General features: G+C 40.1%; 1 protein-coding gene across 1 annotated transcript in view; it reads left to right on the plus strand.

The window, feature by feature from the left end:
• Positions 1-241: 241 nt before the first annotated feature.
• Positions 242-17,567, plus strand: part of LOC140941811 (uncharacterized) — a 61,218-nt gene continuing 43,892 nt past the window's right edge. Inside the window, 11 exon segments of the mRNA XM_073390823.1 lie at positions 242-637; positions 775-876; positions 4,051-4,204; positions 5,233-5,555; positions 6,037-6,136; positions 7,019-7,645; positions 8,297-8,656; positions 9,392-10,111; positions 11,129-11,286; positions 11,971-15,590; positions 15,900-15,924. Coding sequence (XP_073246924.1) covers positions 242-637; positions 775-876; positions 4,051-4,204; positions 5,233-5,555; positions 6,037-6,136; positions 7,019-7,645; positions 8,297-8,656; positions 9,392-10,111; positions 11,129-11,286; positions 11,971-15,590; positions 15,900-15,924 — 6,585 coding nt within the window.

Below are 17,567 nucleotides of genomic sequence, written 5' to 3' on the forward strand. Positions count from 1 at the left end.
ACCAGTTTTAATGTATTTCATGTGGACCCAGACATGGCCACTTGCAGACTTAAAGCAATTGGATAGAAAAGCGCGTAAAGTTATCTTGGAGAATGATGGGAATCACCCCCCTGGGATCGATAGCATAACTCTACAATTCAAGAAAGAACGGTGGAAGAGGTCTTAGATCATGTGTTGAGCGAAGTATAAAATTACTAAGATCAAAGCGGTTGTAAAATTATTTGAGAACTCAGATACGATCATGAGCGCCGTGGGGAAGTTTAAAGAGAAGGCAGTGCAGACCGAGTGTCACTCGATCATCAAAGATGCTGAAAAGTGTGCCTCAGAGCTACACTTAACTCTGACGTTAATTTTACAGCATCCTAATCCAAGGGTTACCACAGAGGATGGTGACGAAATAGAAGGAAAAAAGCTTAAAAGACCACTCTTGCCAAAGCACAAAAGAAAACTTTTTGTAACACACTGGGAGAAGAGAAATGCAAGGCAAACTGACCTAAAAATAGATGAGAGGACTCGGCCCTTGATAATAGCAGCAGCCACGAAGGAATTGTACCAACAGATGTTTCCAACCAAATTATACCACCAAAGGCAAACCGGAAAAGGGAGTGGAACTTCACATTCATGTGCCGAATGTGTGGTATAAATTTCACGAAAATGTGCCGCACGTGTTGGCGGGGTGTGGTACACTCGCTCAGACTAAGTATCTCGCGAGGCATAACGCAGCTCTTAAAATCCTCTTCTTTGAGTTGCTGAAGAACCTTGAACTTATTTCAGAAGTGCTTCCATGGTATTAAAAGACCCAACCCAAGCCGTCGTATGAGATGTGGGAGTGCGCGAGCATTATGGGATGTACCGGTTTATGCAGACAGCATTGAGGTAAGGACCCGCAAAATCGACACCAGAATAGTCGACAAAGAGCAGAAACGAGTGTTTGCCATTAAAATGAGCTGTCCTATTTGGTTGGAGTACCGCGAAGTGAAAGAGATGGAGAAGACACAGAAATATTGTCTACTAATGTGGGAATTGAGAGAGAAAAATCCTGGCTAGCAAGTAAAACAGAATAACATCATTATCGATGTTCTTGGAGGATATTCAGCTGATCTGAGTCAAACAGTAAATGAACTTGTTCCAAAGATGAGTGCCTCCATCTTACAAAGAATGCAGAGATCAGTCATATCGAGTACATTAAACATTGCTCACAGTTTCAAATTCTTGCTCAAGAGGATTCTTGCTAAAGTGCTCTGTTTTAGAAAAAAATTTCATTGAAACTTTTATTATAATGATTTTGCCATAAATTTTAAGCTAAATAGAATGGTGGACAAAATTTTAGGACAAACGGAAACATCCTTATTTTTTATTTGACGTTTTAATATTTTACAAGAGCCGGCTATGATATTCTTAATATTTCAGTATTTAAAACACAAGAAAGACTTCATGGCGCGGTGGTTGGTAACGGTCACACACCCAACTTCTGTGTTTTTTACTAGTGCTGGGCATACAGACGTGTAACACTACCATAATAATAATGATAATAATAATAATAATAATAATAATAATAATAATAATAATAATAATAAGAAGAAGAAGAAGAAGAAGAAGAAGAAGAAGAAGAAGAAGAAGAAGAAGAAAATATAATAATAATAATTAGAAGAAAAGATGGAGGTAGGGGCCTGATTGATGTAGAAACAGCATTCAAAACAGCAACAATAGGGCTTGATCACTATCTGAAGCACAAAGAAGGGCAACATCCAAAGCAGCTGCTTGAATATGAAAGATCTAAAGCCAAAAAATCAATATCCAAGAATGCTACTAAATTCAAGAGGGAAGTAACAATGCTAGAGATTAAGAACAGAGAAGATAAATCTGCCTCTGAAAATGCTAAAGCCCCGAAACACGTGTTTAAGTCCAAGATGAAGTCAATGAGAGAAGAAAAGTGGAAAAACAAAGCATTGCATGGCCAGTATCCAAAGATCCTAGAGAAGCCTCATGTAGACACAGTTACCACCACTAAATGGTTGTCAAGTAATTTGACAGGAGAAACAGAGGGACTACTTGTAGCAGCTCAAGACCGGGCAATAAACACCAGAAACTACCAGAAAGTAATATGTGGCCAGCAAGTGGAGAGCAAATGCAGAATGTGTTCGCAACACAACGAGACAGTGGACCATATTGTATCTGGATGTGAGGTATTAGCCAAAACAGAGTACATCTCCAGGCACAATAAGGCTGCAGCATATCTCCATTGGAGCATATGTAAAGATCATGATATAGAGATTACAGACAAATGGTACGAACACGAGCCAGAGACCGTAATGCACAATAAAAATAACAACATCACTATCATGTGGGACATGCCAGTCAATACTGATAGAACTATAACAGAGAACAGACCAGACATCATCGTTAAAGACTCAGTGAATTCCACCTGCAATCTGATTGATATGACTGTTCCATCAGATAGAAACATCGCACTGAAGGAAACTGAAAAAAAAATGCAAGTACAAAGACCTAGAACTAGAAATACAGAGAATGTGGTATATGAAAACTGTAGTGATCCCTGTGGTTGTTGGTGCGCTTGGTACAGTGAAGAGGGGTATGGTAGAAAACGTCAAGAAAGTATCAGAGAGAACTACTATGACAGAGATTCAAAAGATCTGCATGCTGGGATCTGCACGAATCCTCAGAAAGGTGCTTGGTGTATGAACAGAATGATTGACTTGAGTGACTGACGCTCTAGGTGCATGGTTTGCGCCCGGCTGATGCACAAAAAGAACACCAGCAACGACTGTGATAATAGAGATAATAATAATAATAATAATAATAATAATAATAATAATAATAATAATAAGAAGAAGAAGAAGAAGAAGAAGAAGAAGAAGAAGAAGAAGAAGAAGAAGAAGAAGAAGAAGAAGAAGAAGAAGAAGAAGAAGAAGAAGAAGAAGAAAAGATGGAGGTAGGGGCCTGATTGATGTAGAAACAGCATTCAAAACAGCAACAATAGGGCTTGATCACTATTTGAAGCACAAAGAAGGGCAATATCCAAAGCAGGTGCTTGAACATTAAAGATCTAAAGCCAAAAATTCAATATCCAAGAATGCTACTAAATTCAAGAGGGAAGTAACAATGCCAGAGATTAAGAACAGAGAAGATAAATCTGCCTCTGAAAATGCTAAAGCCCTGAAAAAAAAGCAAGTACAAAGACCTAGAACTAGAAATACAGAGAATGTGGCATATGAAAACCGTAGTGATCCCTGTGGTTGTTGGTGCGCTTGGTACAGTGAAGAAGGGTATGGTAGAAAACATCAAGAAAGTATCAGAGAGAGCTACTATGACAGAGATTCAAAAGATTAGCATGCTGGGATCTGCACGAATCTTCAGAAAGGTGCTCAGTGTATGAACAGAATGATTGACTTGAGTGACTGACGAGCTAGGTGCATGGTTTGCGCCCGGCTGATGCACAAAAAGAACACCAGCAAAGACTGTGATAAAAAAGATAAAAATAACAATAATAATAATAATAATAATAATAATGATAATAATAGTAATAATAATAATAATAATAATAGCAACAATAATAATAATAAGACAAAAAAAAGACTTCATAAAGCCTCATGACTATGCTAACCTGAGATCAGGCACAATTTGAGCGGTTCTCATACATTCTCTCTAACGGCTACCGCTAAAATTGGGCCTCTCTTTTCGTTTCGCCATGCCCGCCGGAATGTTATTTAGAAAGCGAAACGAAAATAGAGCCTGATCTCAGGTTATGACTATGCTTCCTTTCTGTTAAGAGCCTGAATGGAACAAGAGAACAACAATGCCTGTGATTGTCACTCTTAACACTAAGTATTTAGAGTAAACTCGGACGTCATCTTTGGTGACAGTAGCTACCGCTATCAGTCCATTTAATTTAGGGGCTTTGGGTCACCTTCCAACGCACTATCGATATGTAACGTATGTGGTATATGTGAAGTGAAAACAGAGGTGGAGCTATTAACCACGTTTTGGTCAAAACTAGCGTCATTTTGATACTTTTATTGTGTTTTGCAGTTTACACTAAAGGCAAACAGTTCCGATTTTGAAGAGATAAGTTTTCTATCTCGCCCGGCAAAATGGATAAAGTTTACAGTCAAGAAATTATATGGGGCTAGCGGCGGAGTTGGAATCCAAGAAATAGAGGTTTACAATGAATATTGTAATCAAAGTAAGTGATTTTTAAAACTGAACAGATAAACACAAAAGGAGCCAACAAACGATTCTGTTAATTGGTAAAGATATCCTCCTTGTTTGAAGGGAAAGATATGTTGTATATAACTTCATTAAAATTTTGATCCATTGTTGGACCTTGTTGGTGTTCGGCTATGTTTGTGAAAAGTGTGCTTGCTAGAGCTCTGAGAAACTTTGCCACGAATTAGCAGTTTGACCATCTTTGAATGTTAAAAGATCAATACCTTTGAAGAAAGTAATACACAGCTTGATTTTGACTACAGAAAGAAGATGATGTGAACTGCGGGAATTCAGAGCTAAATGAATTCATCTTCATTCCAAGTTTCATTCGTTTCGCCGGTGAAGATGAACTCAAAAAATTGGCCTGCTTCCAATGTATGCCTCTTCATAGATCACTTAATTTGGTAGAGCACTGCAGTGCTAATGCAGAGACCATTAGTTCGCATCCCGTACAAAACCACAGAACTTTTTTCGGACTTAAAATTGCTTAAATTGCAATTACAACTGCGGTGGTCATATCTTCATTTAGATTTTTACATTGACTGTCGATGTATGCGAGTTTTACTTGAAGGTTAGTGTGCTATGGAATGCAACAGAAAGTCTCTATATTGTGGTTTTACTCTAAGTTCTTGTCAGAATCCCTTTTGCATTTTCTATAAGTAAACAACTTATAAATTCATATCAGCCTTAGTTCCTTTTTTCATCTATTAGGGCAGCGTGGTCGAGCGCTGTACATGTAACCCGGACGTCTCGCCCTGACCCCTAGCTGAATTTGTAGTCGGTAGTCCCAAGTTTAAATTCTCCGCTAAGCTTGTAAAATCGCCTCCCGCCAGTTCGGATTCTTAACCATATTTTTTCCATTTGAATTATTTCTGTCTGAAAAGCCCCATAAGGGAAGAGGATAATAAAGTACTAATGACACAATCCCTTACCAATCAGGGCGAGGGAAATCTATTATCAACTGAGTGTTTACACTAAAGTGAATTTGAATTTGTTTGTTTTTAGAGTCACTTTGTGACGCTGTCCTCCTAAATAGCAAGAACCAATCGTCTCATTACCGTCTACACAACCGAAAGTTTCAATTCATGATTGACGCCCAGGGAAAAGTTACCGTTCTGTTAACAAGTGGATCCCTTGACACTAGCTCGCGGTATGAAATAATCATTGGGTCTGTGGAGGATAACCGGCTCAAACTAAAACGTATCAAAGGCAACATTACTGCTGATTTGTTGGTGAAGAACGATACTGGGCCATTAAAGGAAAACGAGATGCGGTCATTCTGGATTGAAGTAGAAACAGACAGAGTAGTGTTTGGTTCTGGAGAAGTGGTATGTCTGACAGACTATAATGATTAGTTTCTTGCAAGAGAGAAACTACTTGGTCGATATTTCTTATTTGAGATACGGCTGTTGCGACGCGTTCCACGCACGACCCTCGCCCATACCCTCTTGTATGATACGCCTTTGAGTCTTTGAGCGTGTCATAGCCCCCTCAACCTCTGTCATTTTCTTGTCGAAGATCATCGTTATCATCATCCTCATTTTCGAAATGCTTAGTAGACTATGGCTTAACATAAAAGTTCAGTGGTTTAAGGTTTTCTTCATATTGGGGCTAAGTTCAGCAGCTGAACCTCTTTTAGGCGGCCACCTTGGAAGTAACGATAAGTAGGCGCTTAAGTATAGGATTCACGGTAGTTGATGTTTTCTCTTATCATGTAGCACGTATTTATACCCAAGTAGACTAGACAACCATACTTTCCAGAATCATATATTGATTCACTGTCTCAAATATTATCGTTTTTTTCAACAGCTTTACCTGTTTTGGAGAGATAGTGATCCAATTTACGTGAAATACGTGTTCTTCTCTACGACCACATCAACGGCAAATATTCATGTGTGTGGACGTACAGGTAAAGAACTCATTTTTAATATCGCTGGTCACGTTCTTATACGTTTTAAAAATTTCCAGTTTATCAGGGTAACTGATAATGATGATTTTCTGTCGTACAGTTCAGGAAAAGGTTGCACAGTTTATATTTGGCGGGTGGGTGGATTTGGCGTATTTTATGACGGAAATTTGTTTTCCTCAATATCGCTTCTGCTCATAACTGGAGGGAAATTTATGTGAGTAATTTTCCGAAGACATGTGATAAAGTATTGGACCACAAATTTCAAAAACAACAGAATTAAAATTCTAATTTAATTCATATGATAGCTGAACAATATAGACTATGTTTGAAAGTGCATGTCCAGGCTTGTCTTGTACACTATTTCGATAAATTGGTATTTTATAGCAACTCTCAGATAAGTATCATTTGATATAAAGCATGTAAAGAAGATCTTATTATGGAAAGGTCAATTCTTTTGGAATTGGCAATTGGGGAAATTCTAATTCTTTGATCCAAAGGGACTTATAAATTGACGTAGGCTGCGAAATCAGCCGACATTTCGAAACTCCACCAACGGTTTCTCCGGGAAAAGATGTTCAAGGAACGACAACAGAAATTCCATACTGATGACGTGTCACACCCTGATAGGGATAGTGCTTGTGATTGGTTGAAAATTTGCTCTAACCAATCAGAAGCACTACCCAGAACTGGGTAGTAACACCTCATCAGTATGAAATTTTTGCGCTCGTTCCTCAGAGATCACTTCGCGGAAAAACCGTCAGGGACGTTGCTAAATGTCGGCTGTTTTCTCAGTTTAAAATTGAGTCGGAGTGGGAGGAGGGGGGGGGGGGGGGACTGTTTTCGCAATTTTTGCATAGCATTCTCATTGCATGCTTTTAACAGATCAATGTTATAAGGATGCGACTCACTACTGGCCACTGGACAAGCCTGTTTTCGTAAAGGACATAAACAACGGCAAGATCGGAAAGATTCACGGTCCATGGATCACAGAGCGCGCAGCCGCTAAAGCTGACTTTTCACCTCTGGCGCTCTCCATCGACAACTCCGCTTCTTGGGTAGACCTTGGCGACCTTTCAGACAGCTGCTTAAGCATTCCTTCCAAGTGTCCCAATGGATTTTCTTTAAGCTTCAAAGCCAGTATTTCTGGAACTGGAACCGGCTATTTGCTATCCCTTGGCACAGTAAGCATCTTTTATGTCGACGAAACCATGTATTTTACTGTTAAGGACACACACAAGGAGTGGGAGGTTAAAGGAGCCTTTAAGAGGAACACCTGGCAGACATTTTCCATTGGGTGGAGCTACGCAAATGGCCTGACAGCTGTTATAGTCGGTAATGCAGCTACTGTGTTGTATGATTTCAGTGGCAAGACTGTCACGTCTTCAGCTGTGACAAACGGTTCTTTTACGATTGGTCGACCTAAATATTTCAGTGGTGCAATCAGAGATGTTGCAATTTGGGAACTGGAAATAAGTGAGGAAAGGATGAGAACACTTCATGTATGCAATGGTGAGTCCACTTTTTATAACTTGTTTCAATAGGTTTGTGCAGATCAACCCTCATTGCAACATTATGATTGTCAATAATAAAAAAATAACGAAACATACAAAACAAGTTAACATCATTTTGCCGGAGGTAGCCTGTAATTTTGGGGCTTCGTAGTTGGGGAAAAGGGGGGACAATTCGCGATCAAAGCGAGCCGATCAGACCGAGATATGTTATGAACAGTTCACACTTGTTTAACCTTTGTCATGACGATGTCATATAGTTTCCTTATTTTTCCTGGAAACGAAGAAGGCGTTTGAAAAGCTCACGTGTTAGAAGAAGCACCGTATGATTATTTCAATGTGTTCATTTAAGATCAAGAAATGCTGTGCCTGTTTATTCCCAACATAGTCAAAAATTCTATCGCGAAAAAGGAGAAAAATAATGAGGTCAAAGGCCATTACTGATTTCCAAAAAGCCTCACTGTTAAAGAGAGGCTAAGTGCAAAAACCTGTCTTGTTAAAATGTGAATTATAATAGAATTACTTTTGTAAGAATTGGTTCGCCTCCAGCCTCGCTTTGAAACAGAGGCTTGGGACGTGAGATAAAAGGCCTAGCTAAGCGCACTTTTCTTATGAGCTGATGAGCGGTCGCTCTTATCTATGATGTTCACAGATCCAGACTCCTGCCTCGTGGGTTGGGAATATTTCGATGGTTCCTGTTACAAGGTGTCGCCTTCAAACCTCTCAGCTTCCGCAGCTGGTGAAGCATGCGTTAGTGAAACAGCTGATCTGGTGAAGATTACATCAGAAGAAGAAAATGCTTTTGTTCGTAGCTTGCTAAAAGGGGATTTTTGGATTGGACTTGAACGAGAACCAAACGATGAATTATATTACTGGAGAGACGGAATGAAAGTCTCTTATGAAAAATGGAATAACGGATCATCAAGTGGTGATTGTGTTGTTATGGAATCGAGTGGAAATTGGAGCAAAACTTCATGCTCATCGTACACATCGAGATACGTTTGTGAACAAGGTAATGTTTCAAGTTCACGATAAATTTTCAAACGGCGGTTTTTTCGCTGTTGATTAAAATCTCTCTTTTTTATGCCTTGTGCCATGAATTTCTTTTAAACATTTACTACATTTGAGGACTTTTTACCCGTCAACAGTGCCTCATTATAAACGCAGAGCAGATAGTGTTTTGAGTGTCTAATATAATCATATTGCTTTCAATGCGGCACAGCAAATTCCTTGGAAAATCATCACAACTCACTGTAGGGACTTTAAGATCCAAGGACGAGGACGGCCGCGAAAACGTCGCTGAAAAAGTGAATTCACGTTCTTTTAATCTTCATCGCAATTACGCAGTCACTAGCTTTGTCAAATGTAGGTAACTACTCCTGAAGTTGAATTCCGAAGAACCATATCCAAGTTCAGAAAGAGAGATGGAATTTCGCTGTCGCTTGTGTACTTCCTCTATAAAACGTGAAATCAGGCATTTTCAAGTCGTAGTCGTGCAGTGACGGCAAAGAAATGTACAAAGTCAAAAAGAGTAATGCACGTGCAAAGTTCTTGTTTTGCTTATTGAACCTGTTGCTTTTATGACTTTCTCGTTGCCGTCCTCGTCACGGAAGGAAACTAACGGCCAACAATTTTTCAGTTTTGCGTTTACGTTCCATAGTCGATCAAAGTGATTTCAGAAATTGTTGATCTTAGTCTCTCAGTTTATCATTATTAATGCCTGAATGTTTATCCTTCTTCACTACAGTTCCTTACCAGTACTTGGGTTGCTACAAGGACAGTGACACATCGCCAGCTTTTGTTTTTAACCCCGGTGGATACAAGCCAAGCAGCATGACCCCAGGTCTCTGCATGCACGAGTGCGGCACTTGGTACTACAATTATGCAGCAGTAAAGGGGGGAATGCTGTGCTTGTGTTCTAACTCCACTTCCCCAGCGGCTGAAGGTGCCGCTGACATGTGCTTTTGGCCCTGTTTTGGTTCCGGAAATCTTAAATGCGGAGGAAAAAGTCACGTTTCTGTTTTCAACTCAGTTACGGTGTGGCCTCGGAGGCTGGATATGTCCTTGGATTCCTCTGTGTACACCTTCAAGGCTTTTAACATAACATTGACGCCGACGTTACCAGCCAATGAAACCGTTGAGTCCTACACGATTAACATCGGGGATGGCACAACTCATTACACCACGTATTCCCCTGCAACCATAGCAATTCTGCATCCCGGAAGTTACTACATCAAAGGAACAGCAATCGTAAAACATAGTAAAACAGGTTATCGATCAACAATTGAATCTCCTGTGAAGACTAGGAGAGTAGTTTCTGAATTGACAGGTCTTAATATTTCTTGCCAATCCTGTGCTCCTGTGAACGTTTCCGCCGGTTGTTCTGTGATGTTCCGTTATGGTTCTAACGTGAATTATTCAGTGCAGTTTGGGGACGGAAAAGGTCAAGATAGTGGTTCACTGCCTGGTAAGTGTTAACACCCAAACATTACTACTTTGCTGCACTAACTTCTGTTAACAGAGACCTTTAGATTCTAAGACGAGGACGAGATTTTCTGAGTACGAAGTGTTGCGCATACGTAAACCAGCATCATTTTAGCTGGAAAACGCGATAGCAGTCGTGACCTAACTACGAGTTTTTGCGAGTATCTCGAAGTGGTAGAAAAAAGTCGTCAAATGTTCGAGGTTTTATTTTCTTGCGATCGAGAGAGGGCGTAACCCTGAGACATAACGGTGCTAACTTTCTTTGTGAAAAATAGTCCTACTGTCTTTTTTTTTGACAATACGCGGAAAAAAATTAAATCAAATTTCGTACTCTTAGTCGTTTTTGTCCTCAAACACATAAGGTCTCTAATGAAAGAGCAAATTATGTTGATTGGAATCTTTTGATTGATAAGTCAGAAAGTGTATCATGGTAGGGAGATTTAAATGGGGTCAAAGTCGTTTGCGTCTTATACATTGCATTCCCCACTCTCCATTTTTCGATTGCGACATAGTAAGCATTCTCATGCAATTTCCCCCTGTTTATCCCACTTTCCATGCTTTTAAAACTCCTACCTCTCGCCCTTTGCTTTCCCACCTCTTGTACCCCTCCCACACACTATTCTCCCAGGCTCCTACTTCCTGTCCTTCCCCACTATGATATTAAATTAGTATAACTATATTTCGGACATGCAAAGATAAGGATTCTGGGGATAGAGCTAGCCTAAACGTCAACGTGAGAACCTATCAGCACTTGTTCATATTATCTTGTTCACAGTCTTAATCCACCACTGTGATTACACGAGGAATTTCAGGTCTAAAAAATATAACATTTAGTCGCCTACTGGGTGCAAATATATTTTCCGGCGCAAATTAAGCCGGGCAAAGCCTTAACCAGTCCTAGATGAGATTAGTCTTAAAACGGGGTCATTTGATTTTCCTTCATGCACTACTGCTGAATTTGCTGATTATGCAATTAATGGACCTGTTTTTCAATCCACAGATGCAGCAGTACTGACTGTAGGCACACCAGCTGGGGAAGCACACTCGCCAATTACATCTGACGGGTTATATCTGATGGCGGGTACGGAAGTCAAAAGTAAAGGAGAAGCTGTTGCCCTGGAAATGGATGTTGAGACAGGAGGGTCTTTAGAAATCATGGTACTCTTCCAATAGACTAATTATAAAGTGTTTTGAAAATAGAACTCATTGTTCATCTTTACTTTACAAAACACCACACTGCTGGTTGATGTAAGTAACCAATAATAATGAAAAAGCCGCGGAGATAAGAATCAATCACGGAGCCGGAATGCAGAAAAAATCCAGGTGGGATTCGAACCCCAGGACCTTCCGCACCCTAGTCGGATGCTCCAACTACTGAGCTAGTAAAGACTGAGGTGAGGAAGAGTGATTTCTGGAGGGATGACATACTAGCTGCATCAAACCGGAATCAAAACAGGGCACTAAGGAACAGGTTTCATGCAATTCTCTTGGAACTCCGTTGCCCTGTTCGATACAAGTGGCAAAAAAGATAAAAGAAGTCAACCCAATACATTAAATTGCTACCTATATTTATAAAACTAATGCAGTATTGATGAAACGTTGTGAGAAGAAACTGTCGCTAGGCATGATCATCTCAGGGCAGCAAAAGTGTTGTGAGGAACAGAAAATTGCAGTTTGTAAGAAAAATCGCCCAGTGCAACGAGATTGTCATGCAAATGTTACTATTGGCTGCCAGTTTTATAACAAAATTTTATTTGTGAGTAATTTTGAAATAACTGTCATCCAAATTTCCTGAGCAATGTTGTAGTTTTTGTAGTAAACACTAATCACTTACATCGCTAGGTTTATCGACCAACGTGCACGGATTCTACTCAACGATACTGTCCATCAACCAAGACGTGTATCAGCGACATCACTATGTGCACAGGCAGTGAGAAAAAAACATGCGACAACGATGCAATCTTCAGTTTCTCTGACGGGCAGTGTGTCGTGCAAAGTATGTCGCGTTGCAAAAACGAAACACTGCCTTATGGAAACTTTAACTACCAACAAATCCATAAATACCTGGTCTACACAACAAGTGGTCCCAAGCGTATTTTGATTGAAGATGAAAATCAGAGATTTCAGCTTCAACCTGGAGATGTCTTTGGCGTGCGTTTCCCTTCCTCGGGACCGACAGGGGCGCTAAAAACCAGTTCATCAGGGTCCTCTCTATTTTATTCCAGTGCAGTTATTAACAAAACTGGTGCGGGAATTCTTCTTGGTAATTACCATCCATTTACAGAGGACAGTCCACAAAATCGTTCCATACTCCCTGCGATCGCTTTGGTCGTGTCCACTATTTCTGAATCCCGTGTAGAAAGAGTGTATGAAGAGGTTGGATATAAGACAATCGCCTTATCAGTCGGAAACTCCGTTACAAGAGAAAATGTTAGAAAATCGATTTGCCTCCTGGAAATGGTCACCGAATTGCAGCTAAATATACCGGAAGTCTTCCCTTCGGCGGAATCTGTAAATTTAACCGGCTCTATAACCAAAGGAACTAATGTTACTTTCATCTGGGATTTTGGTGACAACAGCAACGACACGACAAAATTACCATGGGTCACGAAAATATTTGACAACACTGGGGAGAGGACCCTCGGCGTCTTGGCAGGGAATAAGATAGGGGTAGCTGCACTCTGGTGTCAGGTGGTCATTCAAGAGAGAATAGCTGGCTTGAAATTGAAAAACGATTCTTTGAAAGCAATAGAAAACGGGACTACAGCTAGCATTGGCTGGACATTGTTCAATGGATCACACGTTGAATTTAATGTCATCATCACACTCCCTGATGGGAGTGTGGAAACAAGGAATTTGACTGACGTCAAAGTGCCAGGTGCAAGGTTTTTTGGACTCTATAAAAGTAACTTTACAATTGTTGGTTGGTACAGTGTAGTCATCACAGCCACCAATAGAGTTAACAATGAAACAATTGCAGGGAACCTCAGCGTACAATATGCAATTCATGGTGTGGTGGTTGAGCATCCACTGATCCTAAAGACCAACGAAACGTTCAACTTCACTGTATTGCCTCATCTAGGAGACGAAATGGCCCGATATACCTTACATACCATGGATGGAAAAACAACGAACAGCACTGATAAAGTGATACCCTACACATACACCACAGCTGGTAGATACAAGGTAGTATTGATCGCATCCAATGATGTCAGTTCAATGCTTGTGAACTGCACAGAGATTATCGTCCAGGACGTAATCGAAGGCTTGAAATACACTAGCGTTAATCATTCCGTAGCAGTGAACGCTCCGGCAGAAATACACTGGAGGCTTACCCAAGGCTCTGAACTTCTTGTTTCCATTGACTATGGTGATGGGAGCCCAAAAATTGTCAACAGGAGTCTCTCAGTTGGCGATATTTTTGTAGCAATTAGTACGCACAATTATACTGAGCCTAGGGAATATGACGTGGTCATTAATGCGAGTAATCTTGTCGATAGGAAAACAATTAACACCACAGTATATGTGGAGACGCCAGCAGAGGGCCCGGGACTCTCTATATGGCGTACTATATATTCTAAAGCCCAAGAAAAACTGTGTAAAAAGGAATTGTACATTGAAGCTAATGATTCTGTTACACTGAACGTGACAATTTCAAATGGCACCAACTTAAACGTGGCGATAAATTTTGGAGATAATTCAAGTGATGAATTCAAGTATTTCCACCGAGAGTTTCCGACTTCGGGATGGAGCACCAATCATTCCTACTCCATTGCAGGAAAATACAACATTACGGTGACATTCTTCAACAGAAATCCTTCAAATGTCAGCTACACTTGCCTGCTGATAGTTCAGTATCCAGTTGAACGCGTCATGGTGACCTCAGACTCGCCCAAGAACTCTTCTGATGCGGCAGTGACACTGAATGTATCATTCCCTGGTCCTGAGTTTAAGCCTTCGGGACCCCTCAACTATTACTGGCGATACGGAGATAACAATTACTCGCTGACAGATAATTCAACGACGGTTTACAAGTATCCCAATAAATGTGGGGTCTATATTGTAACTGTTAATGTCTCTAACGAGATAAGTTACAGAGTTGGTTCTGTGGAGGTTATAATACAAGATTCAATCCAAGGACTTGAAATTATCACTAAACATACGGAATATGAGAATCAATCATGCTCAGATTTTACTCTTCGCAAAGATACGTATCCTGTGGAATATGACGTATCTTTTAAAGCCTTTATCACAAGCGGTACCGACGTAACTTTTACCTGGAATTTTGAAAACGATGGAGACAAAAGTTACCCGAATAAGACCTTCTTGCATAAGTTCAGTACTTGTGGAAAACACACCAAATGTGAACGCACCATTCGTCTAAAGGCACAGAATAAAGTCAGCGAGATGACAAGTAATGTTAGAATCACGCTGATGGAGAGCATACGTGGTGTTAACCTAACAGACGACGGGCCTACAGTACAGAAAAAGCCAGTAAACTTTACTCTCACAGTGGGTCAGATGGGGGATAATCCCTGTTTTCTACTTAATGCACATGGCGCTAACTATCCAGAACAGTATGAAGAGAATAAATGTGGGAGTCTGACGGATTGCACTGGCAATAATTGTATTCAACATTTTCATGTCACGTATGAAAACGCCAGGAGTTATACTGTTAATTTTAGAGCCAACAATTCAGTATCCTGCATAGATTTAGAACGAACAGTGCTAGTAGGGAGGGGATACTGCGAAATACCCAAAATTAGAGTTCCTGGATTCGAATCCGGTAAAACAAAGACGTTCACACGTTCAGAGAAGATAACTATTGAGACTGACAACGAGATTAAGTGCTTCAATGATACTACCGAATTCAGGTGGAAGATTACAAAGAGATGCGGCACTGATGAAAAAGATCCGATGCCAACTGAATTCACCACACCATTAGCCAAATTGGACTTTCCCGCGGGGAATTTTAGTATTTGCGCAAAGATTGAATTTCAGTTTTCCATCAACATGACTTGGGCAGAAGGATTTTACAATGAGGAGATATTTTCTATTGAAATTATCCCAACTCCTCTCGTGGCAAGTATTTTGGGCGGCTCGAAGAGGACTGTAGGCAGTGACGTTATAGTGCAAATTGATGCGTCTAAGTCAGTGGACCCAGATGAACCAGGAAGCAATTTCGAGTTTGCTTGGTTCTGTAGCTTTAATGGTTCCAAGTTGCCGGAAAATATATCCTCTATTGCGACAAAAAATCCCTTGAGCAATGGAAGCTGTTTCGGATATGCTCCAGGTCAACTTACGGATTTTAACGAAACAAAAATAATAAAGTTAAATACAAGCATGGCGATTCCTAACTCAACATATACTATCAGATTTATCATGGCAAAAAGTGGTCGACAGTCTTTTAAGGATCAAGATATTACCCTTGTTCCTGGTGATCCTCCTGATATGAGCATCGAGTAAGTATATCATATCAATTTTTATTTATACTATGAACTTTCTAAACGTTGCTTATATCTGCCCACAAATTTGCACTTACCGGCTTTCTTTTGGCAATGGCGCATTTTTCATCTTCTTCTTTCTGAATATGCCAACCAATTCCATAATTTCACAAATTTGAACTTTTGTGACGTCACACTTTTCCTCTTTATATCCTGTATCTAATTTTCCAACATTAGTTCAAGAAATAGCGCAATACTGAAAGCACACGGAACATTATCAGACAAAAAACGATATCAAAGCCAATGAATTTAAATGTGTGCCGCTAGCGTTGTTGGACTGCGAGTCCGATGGGTTTGTTTGCAGTTTCATACTAGTGAGGGTTGACGCTAATCTCGTACCCAGATCTCTTGTTGACGAAGCCGAAGGCGAGATCTGGTCAAATCCGATTTGTACACGTGATAGCCTGTCAGGAATGTGACAGGCGATGAAAGAGCGCATGCTCGAAATTATCCTCAGTTTTAGACGTGTTAAAGAACGAATTTGAGAGAGACGTGACGTTTTCTCTAAAAAAATAAAAACGTGGTTATACGCATACCTTAAGAGACTGGTCAAAAAGTATGGGAGGTGAGCTAGAGCAGAGAGGGGGTGGGTCATGAGGTTTTGAGCCTTTTGCAAGGGGTGGGTCGTGTAATTTTCAGCTACCCTTAGGGCGTGGGTCATAGAGAATATAAAACACAGCCAGATGGAATTATTGTTAAAAATATTCTCAAACTTGTTGCGCCCTTTTTAAAATGCAATTTTAATAAAATGCATGATTTTTCTTTCTTTTTTTTCACATTTCATTGCTGTTTTAAATCCTGGTACCTTGGTGTGGTTACCCGGCCTATGTTGTTACATATATTCTAGAAAGGAATCAAAGAAAGAAACTCGAAAGAAATACGTATCAATAATAAGCAGAAATATCAACGCAAACCTAACAAATGTATTCAAAATATCAGAAACTTTTACATAGCAGTATTAGATGTATCGCGCTCCATTCCAAAGACTCGTTTATCTTAAGAAAAACTAAGTGGACTGTATCAACGCCCTTCGGAGAATGATCTTGGCTGACGCACAGCATAAATCTTTATTCATGTAGAAGGTTTAGTCTAAGCTACAACTCAAATCTGAAGATCACACTATCTCGCGTGAAAATTCAGCATCCTGGAAACAACATTTTGTAGCTGGGCCCAGGGCTTAAATATAGCAGGAAATAATCACATTCAAGGACAAAGAAACTACATGACTGTAGTAATTCAGATCTAGGCATTTCGAAGAAACCAAAGAAACTATGAGTAATATGCAACTGCATCTGAGATCAAATCCTATCAGAAACACCTACAGAAGCATAAACCGCAGGAATTAATTACTCAAAGTGCTTGAAAGAAACCAGCTTCATGACCTCTATTTGTAAGACTATTTAGTGTGGCAAAAATAATATCTACTCAGTCAGAATTTAGAATGTTCCATGCGCTGTGTAGTGCGAGTGACCTACGTGCGAGAGAAGAGAAGAAAAATCTCCCTTTTTCCCAAGCAAACTCCAAGGACACGTTTCACATTATCACGAGGTTATGAGTCGTGTTTGGCCTGTCAACACTTTGTTTCCAACCTTATGAAGCGAGGCAAGAGGCTAGAGACTTATGATTTTGTCATGCACAGAACAAGGTTTATTGGATTATTAAGAGGAAACCACAAATCCATGTTTTAATACTAGGGAGTGTGTCATGTAATTTCCACTCTTGCTTTGGGGGTGGGTCAGTCATTTTTGTGCCGAAGGGAGTGGGTAGGACATTTTTTTTTCGATCAACCACACTTGCAAATGCTCCGGCCCACCTTCCCTATACTTTTTAACCAGTGCTTAAGTATGAACCAATTAAGTTGTTGTTGTTGTTTTTCTTTGTAACATCAAATTCAAAGTGACAGCTAGTTAGGTTAAATTTTATTATGATCATTCG

Source organism: Porites lutea, chromosome 6 (assembly GCF_958299795.1).
Source record: "Porites lutea chromosome 6, jaPorLute2.1, whole genome shotgun sequence".
NCBI classification, from domain to species: Eukaryota; Metazoa; Cnidaria; class Anthozoa; order Scleractinia; family Poritidae; genus Porites; species Porites lutea.